Source organism: Petaurus breviceps, unplaced genomic scaffold (genome assembly GCF_028583685.1).
Source record: "Petaurus breviceps papuanus isolate PSGF00001 unplaced genomic scaffold, PetGlider_PUasm1.0 90895, whole genome shotgun sequence".
Classification (NCBI taxonomy): Eukaryota; Metazoa; Chordata; class Mammalia; order Diprotodontia; family Petauridae; genus Petaurus; species Petaurus breviceps.
The window spans coordinates 31,612,761-31,623,347 of NW_027187372.1; the positions used below are offsets into that span (position 1 = coordinate 31,612,761).

At 43.6% G+C, this 10,587-nt stretch overlaps 2 protein-coding genes across 4 annotated transcripts in view; one reads left to right on the top strand and one right to left on the bottom strand.

Annotated features, from left to right (window-relative positions):
- The window catches only part of CDK18 (cyclin dependent kinase 18), a 149,439-nt gene that overhangs the window by 11,526 nt on the left and 127,326 nt on the right, over positions 1–10,587 (top strand). The gene's annotated exons all lie outside the window — the stretch shown is intronic.
- Positions 2,591–9,894, bottom strand: BLACAT1 (BLACAT1 overlapping LEMD1 locus). Its single transcript, XM_069074679.1, has one exon. The coding sequence runs from the start codon at positions 9,673–9,675 to the stop codon at positions 9,574–9,576; it is 102 nt and encodes a 33-aa protein (XP_068930780.1). The 5' UTR covers positions 9,676–9,894; the 3' UTR covers positions 2,591–9,573.

A 10,587-nucleotide genomic window follows, 5' to 3' on the forward strand; every position in this document is an offset into this window, starting at 1 on the left:
CCCCCCCCCCCCCCCCGTTTCTCTTCCCAGTACTGCCCCTCCCAGTCCATGCCATGACCATAATTTTCTCTCAGGTTTTCCTATCTCCCCTCCCCTCTCCTCTCCTCTCCTCTATCTTTTACTTCACCGCCAGACTTGCAGCACTGGACCTGAGAGTCAGGAAGACTTGGGTTTGAATCCTGCCTCAGATGAAATGTGTCTTGTGTGACCAGAGCAAGTCAGGTTATCTCTGAGGGCCAGACCATTGAAGGGGGATTGGGCTTGAGCGCTAAGGTCCCCTCTGGCTTTAAATCTAGGTCTAACCCTCTGGCTTTAAATCTAGGTCTAATTGTGTTAATCCTCTACTCAAAACCCTGCAGTCACTCTCTATTCTCTCTGTAATACAATTCAAATTCCTTAGCCAGGCATTCAAAGTGAAGGGAAGAAGTATTTATTAAGCACCTACTATGTGCTAGTCATTATGTTAAGTGATTTGTATGTATCTCATTTGGTCCTCATTGCACCCCAGGAGAAAGTAGGTGCTATTATTATCCTCATTTTACAGCTGAGGAAACTGAGGCAGGCAGAGATTAAGTTACTTGCCCAGAGTTACAAGTAAGTATCTGGGGCCATATTTGAAATCAGGTTTTTCTGACCCTGAGCACAGGGCTCTCTATCCACTGGGCCACAGAACTGCCTACCCTTTCCATAATTGAATTCTCCCCCCCCCCAACTTTTCAGTTACCTCTTTCCTTAGCTGCTTATAAATCTGGGTCTCCCCTGCTTTTAAAACAAGCAAAACCCCTCATTTCACCCTACAGTCCTCTCAAATTTTCATCCAATGTCTCTCCTCTCCTTCATAACTAAATTTCTAGGAAAAATTGTCTACAGCTTTTGCCTCTGCTTACTCTCTCCTCTCACTAACTCCTCCACCCCCTGCAGTCTGGTTTGTTACTTGCCTATTCAAGTAAACTACTCTCTCCAAAGTTACCAAGGATCTCTAGATGGTTCTGATGACTTTCCCAATACTCAACACTTCCTTACAAGTACTCCAGTTAAACGAGACTTCTTTCCCATACACATACTGCACTTTCTCACCTTCAAACCTTTACTCACAGCAGTTCCCCATGCCTCAAATGGACTCCCTGGGGACATTTACTGTCACTCCTACTCAGATGATAGGTTTGAATGAATTGATTTCATGGCCTTGCTTAAGTTCAAATGCTACTTTCTCTAGGAAATGTCTTTCCCTCCTCCAAGTTGCTATCCACCTCTTCTCCCATCCTCCACCCTGGGAACTCAAATGGTACTTCATTTGCACGTCCCTTAGGCATTTATTTTGTATTACTTTATACTACAGTTTTCTTAGTAATGTCCAATATCCCCATTTTAAGTCCTCCTCTGATATGTAGTTGTGGCATAGAAATAGTCTGCATCCTAGAAGGCTATGTGCCAGCTGAGTGAGGGCCCATCTAATGGACTGGACTAGCTAACTAAGTTCAAAGAGCTTCAAAGGTTAGCTGACAGGTTAATTTATTTAATTTTACAGTTTTGGTCAGTGAAATTCATTAAACCATCTGACAAGACGTGTGGGAGGACTGGGATCTATGTTAATGGAAGGGATATTCATTCTAATAAAATAATAGATTAACTCAAGTCATACTTCCATGCTGAACTACACACGAATAGCTGTGAACTTAATAGACTGATCTCTGTCTCTGTTCTTGTCACTGCTTATTCAGGGAAAATGGGCTGGGGATGTGGATGGATTGAGCTGGCCTGTGTCAGCAGGTTCATGGGTAACCTATGATGAAAAGAGAGGAAACATGGTTGCATCAGGCAGACTATGATGACTGAGGTGGGGAATGGGGCTGTGAGGCCACCATCTCAAGAGTATTCTTTGCTCCATCTCAACCAAGATTTGCCCATATTTGACATTTCAAATGCTACCGTCTTCTTCCTGGGACAGTAAAGAAGGCTGGAATAGGAGAAGGAGGTATGGATGTGTGTGTGTGTATGTGCTTGAATAGCCTGGGTTCCTTATCTCCTCCTTTAACACGGATTGTAGTCAATTCTTCATCCCATATTCTCTCCCAAGAAGTCTCTAATTTACTTTCTCTGAATCTCTTTTCAATTAGAAGCATCCTTTTTTAAAAATTCTTTTTAACTCTGGGTCTGAACATCTCCATTTCTGTCCCCTTGTGCTATTCACACTTGGAATACCTTAGCCTGAAGTCTTTTTTTTAATAAAGAATCTTTCATTGTTACATGCGAACTTGTCCTGCAAGATGCCTTTCTTCCCCAGAACAGTCAATTCCATCCAGCTGCTCCTCTCTGTGAAGACAGGAGACAGAAAGATTGATTCTCCTCCAACCAAAGATAAGAGAAGGTGAGGCTTGTAGAGGGGAAGGCCCCCAAGGCCACACAGAGGGCAAGTCTCTTGACACCTTACCCAGGGCTTCAATTCAACTACCTTTTAGATCCTTCAGATTCTCTTTATCCCCCCTCCCTTCCTGGACAGCATTGCTAGCAATATTTTGTTCCTCCTGCTACAATGGGTCACCCTGTGTAATAAACATGGAGGTCCCATCCACAATGACACCGTAATTCGTTTACTGCAAAGATATAATAAAGTCCATTTATTACAGCAATTAACAGAGCAGCATTTACAGGCATGCTTTTCAGTGTGAATGAGAAAAGTGCTTACTCCAGGTTCATAGGTTCAGGAAAAGGACAACTTGAGCCAGAAGGAAACCAATTATATGCCAAGTAAATGGGTCCCTGCTACCCCAGGGATAATAGAGGAGGCAGAGGTAGAGGAAGACTTCAGTGTAAGAGACAGACCCAGTTTGCTACTTTATTGGCTCAGGAACTAGAACTGTCTCTGAAGCTGTGGCTTCACAGAAACTCCAGGGTTTCGGATGATTTGCATAAAAACATTCTCCCCCCAGCTCTATGTGCTGGGTTCAAGAGCTTCGGACTAATATTGGAACAAATAATGAAGGGGATTAGTAGCACCATTGTCTCCCTAAGGGTTCCCTGCCATTCTAGAAAAGGGGGGTAGGGGAAGGTGGACAAGGATGGGGTCTAGGAAGAAATGAAGGGGGTGAGGGAGTGGATGAGAGGAGAAAGAACACCTCCAGAAAACTTTCTCAGTGAGTTTCTCAGGCCCCTGAGAAGGGAAGAGAAATGGAAGCTTGATTATTCTTGTGAAGGAGAGGAACCCATGATTCCATTTCTTAGCCCAAAAGGTAACCACAATCTTAATCTTGGGTGTAAGAAGCCCAGAAGTCCTACTTGTTACCTGTTTTTAATTCTGGAGGGCTATCAGACTGTTACTGTTTCCAGTAACAACCTACTTGACCATTAATTATCCAAATTAATTTCTCTATGTCCTTTCAGGACATGGATGGTGTATTCCATAGGACTGGCAAGGAACTCCCTTAGAATCTGCTTCTTTAACCACCAGGGAAAAGATTCCTCAGATTCACTGCCCTGAGTGATAACTCTCCCAGAATGACAGCTGTTTTCCTCTGGGGTAACTGTCTAGAGAGAGGATGAGAACGTTTGATCACTTAGGAACTAGGTTCCTAAGACAGACACAAAACCAAAGGCATGGGGGCTGAAAGCCCTTAGAACTGTGTTCCCATTGAGAGAGATGCCCAGCTGGGAGGTCGCCTGGCAGGCCTCCTGTCCCTCCATTTGTCTTCCCCACCTCAGGTCTCTGAAAGGAGGGAAAACACAGAAGGATGAGGGCAGAGGCCAGTCTGGCCTCTCTGGAGCAGAGAGAGTCAGTGCTCCAAGCATCATGAATAACTGGCTAAAAATAACTTCGTTGCTATGGTGACGGAGGCTGGGAGAGTCCTGAGGATTTCGCCTGGGTCCAGCCATCTCCCTCTAACAACTGTTTCCTTATGCCTCTTTCTCCCCCTCCCCTCCACTTTGAATCTTAGATGAAATATAAGAAGTGGCTGGGCAGAGAGGGGACCTGCCCCAAAAGGGGGCAGGGAGTGGCCAGATATCCTGCTGAGAAGACTGGGGAAACCCACAGAGCTAAAGGGTTTGTGCAAAATACAAAAGCTTCCTGAGGGAATATTATATAGGAATATTAAGATTATCCTTATGCAGAAAGAGAACATTAGGGCTAATTAGGCTTCCTTATCTTCAGCCAAACCTTCACAGACCCTTCTAGGGAAAATAGCCAGGGTAAAGTCTCTCACCTCATGCCCCAGCACTTGCCACTCAGTGCCTTGCTGATACCATCAGCCCAAGGCTGCAACTCTATCCTTCACAAGAGAATATGTCCCTGTTCCTCATATTCCAAAGCTATGGCTCCTAAAATTCAGAGCATGAAAAAGCAAATTAGAGGAGAGGGTCCAAGTATAGATAGCATCCTCCAATAGACTATCCAAGGCAGAATTCCCTTCAAAAGATCAAAGCCCTAGTCCTAGATCCTCAACAAGAAATGGGTTATTACATTTTCTTTTTTTTTATTTTTCTTTCCCAAAGTTGGGGAGTGCGAAAGGAGGGTTTAACGAAGCAAAGAGATGAAAGCTATGACTAACCTGGGCTCCATGGCTCAAGAGATTGAGTATTTCTTGGATCAGTTACATCAAGTTAATTACTTTACATGTGAATTGATACATACTCTGCTATAAAAATAACTACTTCTACAATGAATATTAAGACCTAGCAAAGAACGAACTTAACCCACTTGAAGAGAAGGCTTTGGTGGCCATTTGCAAGGTTATAAATTGGGGTGGGGAAAGCACTGGATTTAGAGTCAGAAGACCTGGGTTCAAGTTCTTGCTCTGCTATTCACTACCGACATAACCTCGGGCAAGTCACTTACCTACTTTGGGTCTTAGTTTCTTCAACTTTAAAATGAGGGGATTAGATTAAGTGACCTCAAAGGTCCCTTCCATATCCATAAGTCTGTGACTTACTGCCTATGTGGCAAGTTGCTCATTTTCTTCATCTATATATAACTTCATGGTCCAAATCCTCAAAGTCTGAGTTTCTATGAACTGGGTTCTTCTGAGCTCCCCACGAAACTATTTGGCTCATTTTGGTTATACTCTCTACACATAAAATGAGGGCTTTGGACTAGGTACTTTCTAAGGTCCCATCTTGTTCTAAATCCAATTATAGCCTATGAAATATTCTCTCTAAATTGAGACCATTTTGAACAATCTGATCAGATTCAACCTTATAACCCTTGCCTGGTAAGGGAGGGAATGAGAATAATTCCCCCCATTCTATAGATGGGGAAAACTGAGACTTCAAGAGAGAAATGACTTGCCTATGGCTCCACAGAAGGGTCAGGAATGGCTTAGAAACTCAGGTGTTTTGATTACAAAGCCATGTCGTGTCATTCTAGTCTCTACCCTCTCATCCCTGCCACATTGTAACCCCATCATTATTATTCCTGAATTCCCTGTGCAAAATGCATGTTTAGTCAGTAGAGGGGGCAGGTTCTCAGCTTTCATATTACCCATTCCAGGAATCGGGGGATAAATTTGTACAACCACTTTGGGTAGGGACTCACTAATAATTATGTATATGAACTCTTAACAGTTTTCTAGTAGTTTACTCAGAGCAATTTCAGTAAAGGTCCTAAAAATATGTCAAAGAATGTGTCTGGAGTGGTAGGGATGGGGGGTATGATGGAGAGAGCAGAGTACCCACGCATGTGAATGTGTGATATATGAATGTGTGTGTGTGACAGAGAGAGATAGAGACACAGAGACAGAGAAATGGAGAGAAGATAGTCTTAAAAAGGACATAAGAGCCTTCTAAGGGCCTGTCTATAACAAGAAAAGAGTTATATGACAAAACAGACCATGGATACTCTTAGAGGCATTCTAGGGACAGGAACACCAGTTCTGTGTGTTCTCACCTCCTGACATATTTTCAGAGATACCAAAATAATTTTCTTCTCACAAAACCACCATGACAAAGTAACACAGAACAGCACTCACTATGGTTAGAGCACAGGGGATGTGTGGAACTAAGCATGGCTACATCTTTATCTTCATATTTCAGCTGACTAAATTATTGCATTAAATATTATATGTGCTTATATGTGTATATGTACATATACATATATACTATATACATATCCTCTCCCATGTCCACTTCTACATTCAAAAATCCTTTCCCTGGAAAAATGGAAAGGAAAATACATTGTAAATACAAGGAAATTCAACCTGAGACAGAAGCTAGGGATCTCCAAAGGTCCCTTTGCCCCTCTGTTCCCTGAGCCAGGACCCTGGACAGCAATCAGATTCTAAGAATTCCAACCACTTAAAAGTCCTAATCACATTCCTGCTGAAAGCAGGGAGGGGGGACAGGGAAGGGGGAAAGTGTGCAGAGTCAAATCTTTCTCTTTCTTACACATAGGGAAACCAAGGCACAGGGAGACTAAGAGAATCCTCTCAGTTCACACAATGAGTCAGGGGAATGGAACTTGGGAGGTTTGATTTTCCTTAGATTCCCAACACTCTTACTACATAGCCCCCTTGATCCTAGCTCTAAATATCGAATAAATCTAGAACAGAGTACAAACATTAATGTGGAGACCATAATTGCAAGGTGACCTTGACTCAGGGTAGTGATTCAAGCAGGGAAGGGCAAAACAGTTCTTCACTTCACTTTCTGGGAATAAGTGAGAGACAGAGAAAGACAGCAGGTGGCAAGTTGGCCAGAGACACCATCTCCTGAAAAAACAGGTAGAAGAGAAATCTCTGAGGGTGATAACAGAATAAAATTCCTGTCATCTTCATGGACCACTTATGCCTTTGCTCTTCTAATCCCATCTCCTTCAGTTCTCCCAAGGGATCAAGGGCTATACATTAATCTCTACCATTTTCCTTAATAAAGGAAGGAGGAGAATGGTCCCCCTATTTTCACTGGAGGGAAAGTAGGGACCAGAGTAGCCACAAAAAATTGTTATCCCAGGTAGGCAGAACAGCCTAAGAAGCTGTGTGTGTGGCTCATTCTCATTTCAACTTTAGCAGCAAGAGCAAGTCTACTGGCCTTTTAATCTTCCCTTTTATTACTCTCACCTCAGCTCTGAAAAGGGGACAGAACTGGTAGATGCTTCTCTTCAGGCTTGGCAGCTAAAGAACTATACTACTTTCTGTAACTGCCAGCTAGGACTTGTCTCAGAAATACTATTGACCTTAGGAAACCTCTGCTCCCTCCATCCCTGCTTTAGGACTCAAGAGACAACAGCGTATGCATTTCAAAACTGCCTTGTGGATAAAATAAGTACCTTTTAGCTCTTCTGCTGGCATTCTTCTGAAGCCCAAATAATGAACAAGATGTGAATTGGGTGGTTTTTTGGGGGGTGGGAGAGGATAATCTATTCATGAGAACATTTAAAGTTATTACACACACAACCCCCTATGTCTGGTTTCAGGGTGTGATGAAAGTTCACTTCCCTACTTCCTCCATGTTCCCACATTCAGAGCTTCTTGGCCATCCAAGAAGCAGAAGAAACTCTAAAGTTTCTCTTTTTGCTATCCTTTAAATGCTACTTCCTGCTCTTTTCTTTAAGGAGCAGCCTCTGTTTAAACTATTTGGGCCTAAAGGGGGTGTATTGCAGGGCTAGGGCATGGGTTTGGAAATAGGGGAAGTTTTAAGAGTTAGCCCACTTTCACAAAGACAGCCCAGGTTCCATGAAAATAAACTAAATATTGCTTCTAAAGGTCCCTGAAGGGTAAGTGCTCAAACCTGGTAAAGGCAGACGATTTAGGATTTGTCCTTACTTATTACTTCTCTCTCCCAGAGTTTTCAAGGGTCCAGCACAGGAACCCTTTCTCTATTCCCTGTTATTCAAGAACCTCCAAAGGACTGGCCTGCTTCCAAGAGATGGGAAATCATAGCAATGCTTTTGGCTATCTTTGACTGACTTACACTTTCTCCTTGTAAGTGGAGATATCTTTTCCCATTGGATACCAAGGATCTGTTTTTTTTTAAGATTGTTTAGGGGCCAGTTCCTATAGTGAGAAAGAGCATTCTTTCAAAAGCAAGATCTATCTATATCTATCTTTTCCTCCTTCCTCCCTTCTTTCCCTTTCTACCTCTTTTTTCCTTCCTCCTTTCCTTCCTTCTCTTCTTTCATTCCCTCTAACATCTAGAAAGGTGTCTCAGGCACAGTGACAAAAGTCTATTTGCATACAAAACAATATAAAGAAGGAGTTATTTCCTCCTTTACCTCCTATATTCTGGAAAAGGAGGGAAGACACTAAGCCCAGGGCAAAGGAAGGAAATAAAAAATGACTATGTATCTTGAGGCCCTTCTTACTCCCCAGATCTCTTCTCAAAGGCACTGCATTTAGGCATTTTCCTATGGCTTTAAGAAAAATGGGGAAAGGGAAGCAGATGAGGTTATGGACCAAGAGGGACCCTCAGCCAACCTGTGATACTTAGTTACTTGAGGGGAGAAGGGCTCAGTGGAAAGGCAGGATTGCTTAAATCACTCTCCCTGCCCTGGAAGCATGGGAATTATGGAAGTAGATGATGGCACTGATTGGCTCAGCTGGAAAAAGAAATTCCTGCCTTCTGGAGAGAAGCCCAGTTATCAACAGAAGATGAGGAGAGAAAAAGAACCCTAAAGAAATGGAGTCCAGCTTGAGAGTAAGGATGGACCTCTCCCTCTGCCAGAGGTTCTCCACCTAAAGCTCCTCCTTTCATCCCACCTTCAACTACTCTAACCTCCAGTGGAGCCTAAAACAGGAACACCTGGAGCGGATTGTTTCAAAAGAAGAATGGGCGAATCCTTTTCCACTACCCTTCCGTAGGCCTTTAGAAATTCTTCCCCCAAATCCTAAGTCCCAATTTCTATATTAGGCCTTGGAAAAATGTCATTTTTTCCACACTGGTCCCACCAGAGCCCACCAAAGAGTACACCCCCTCCTTTACAACCTCCCCAATCCACATAAGGAACAGTTCCATGATCCTAATCAAAAGAAATTGGTTGCCCATCTCCCCCACCTTCCTGATTTTGCAATCATTGTCCCAGCCCATGGCTTCATGTTCTTCATTCAATCTGAATGAGTTGCCTCCAGTGAACTCTTTCTCAGGGTAGAATAAGTGTTCCATGTGTTGTGAAGTCTTGTCTGTCTCTTGATGGTCTGACAAAAGTTCCCATGCTTCATTTGGCTTCATCCTGTCTTTGCCCCACCTCCCCCAAACTGGGAGGTTCCTGGGTATGGGCTGGAGGATTGGAGGGTACAGAGGAGAGGTGAAAGCAGGGGAAGGGGGTATGATGTTTAGGTTTTGGATCAGCTTGAACAGAAAAGGACCCCCTGGCTTTGTCTCTAGGTTTAGCATCTAATTCTCTTCAGATCACCTGGGACCATCCCAAACACTCCCACTCTGCATCCGGAAAAGTCCCAATATCCATTCAGGGCTAGGTGAAATGAGGCATGGGGATGGAGGGCACAAACTATATCTTCTGCTGCAAGGTCCCAACCCCCAGTATGGAACCTTACATCTGGAATCTGAAAAGGTCCCGGATGAAATAGTCCCTCAGGGTGGGACAAGGGGGTAACCTGGCCAGGCAAATGGTACAGTCCTTGTTTCCACTCACACTGCTGTCTCCCGATGCCTGTGAGTATCTTCTTTCTTCCTCTTCATTTTGCAGAAGCCATGGAGTCCACAGAAGCAGGCAAAGGTGAACTGGGGCATTCCCTACTCCTGGCTCAGGGCCATTCACTGGAGGAGATCTGTAGGGAAGTAGGGGGAAGGAGGAATGGAAGAAGGACAGGAAGACACAATGCAGCCCGGGGTTAATGTTCCTAGAAGCCCACTGTTTGGGGCACCCCTACCATCCTGAGATGTGGGCAGCTGAACTTCAGCTGCTTCTTTCTTGCCTCTCAGACCAAACAAAGGGAGGAGAGAGGGAATGCCTTTGAAACCTGAATCCTCTGGTCTGTTTGCAGGTGCTAACTGAAAGACGGGAGGACTGAGGTCCACAAATATTAGTTTCCAGTTAGAACCTGAATAAATCCAGGTTGGCCGAGAGAAAGACCTCTGTCTCCTTCTCCCAGCTCACTGATACGCACACGTGTGGTTGGGAAATAGAGACATAAGTTGACAGAAAATTGAATTTTATCTTGCAAAGATCTACAGGAGCTGGGGGTACCGTTCCTCCTTTTTGCAACTTGGCTTAGGGCATGGTGTTAGGCAAGTCAGAAGACCTAGGTTTCAGACACTCCCTCCAATTTTTACTCCCTCTTGTGTGGTCATAGACAAGTCACAACCCCTCAGTCTTAGTTTCCCTCTCTGTAAAACAAGGATAATGTGAATTTCTATTCACAATTTCTATTATGAAGAAAGTATTTCGCAAACCTGAAAGTGCTATATACATGGGAGTTGTTATTTTTCCTTAGGTTACAAAGACAAAAAAGTGAAATGAAATTCAGGGGTCCAAAAGTGAATAATTGACTTGTGTAGCCACTGCTTAAGAAACTTGGAAATGAGTTTTCATTTCTCACCTCCCTTACCCACCAATTTCAACAATTCTAGCTAGTAAAAAAATACTGTTTGAGGAAATTTTTTTCACAAATATTAGGGAATGCTGCCTTCTTCCAGCATCTC

Coding starts and splice junctions, on each gene's coding strand:
- BLACAT1 (XM_069074679.1), bottom strand. CDS start 9,675: ATGCCCCAGTTCACCTTTGCCTGCTTCTGTGGACTCCATGGCTTCTGC.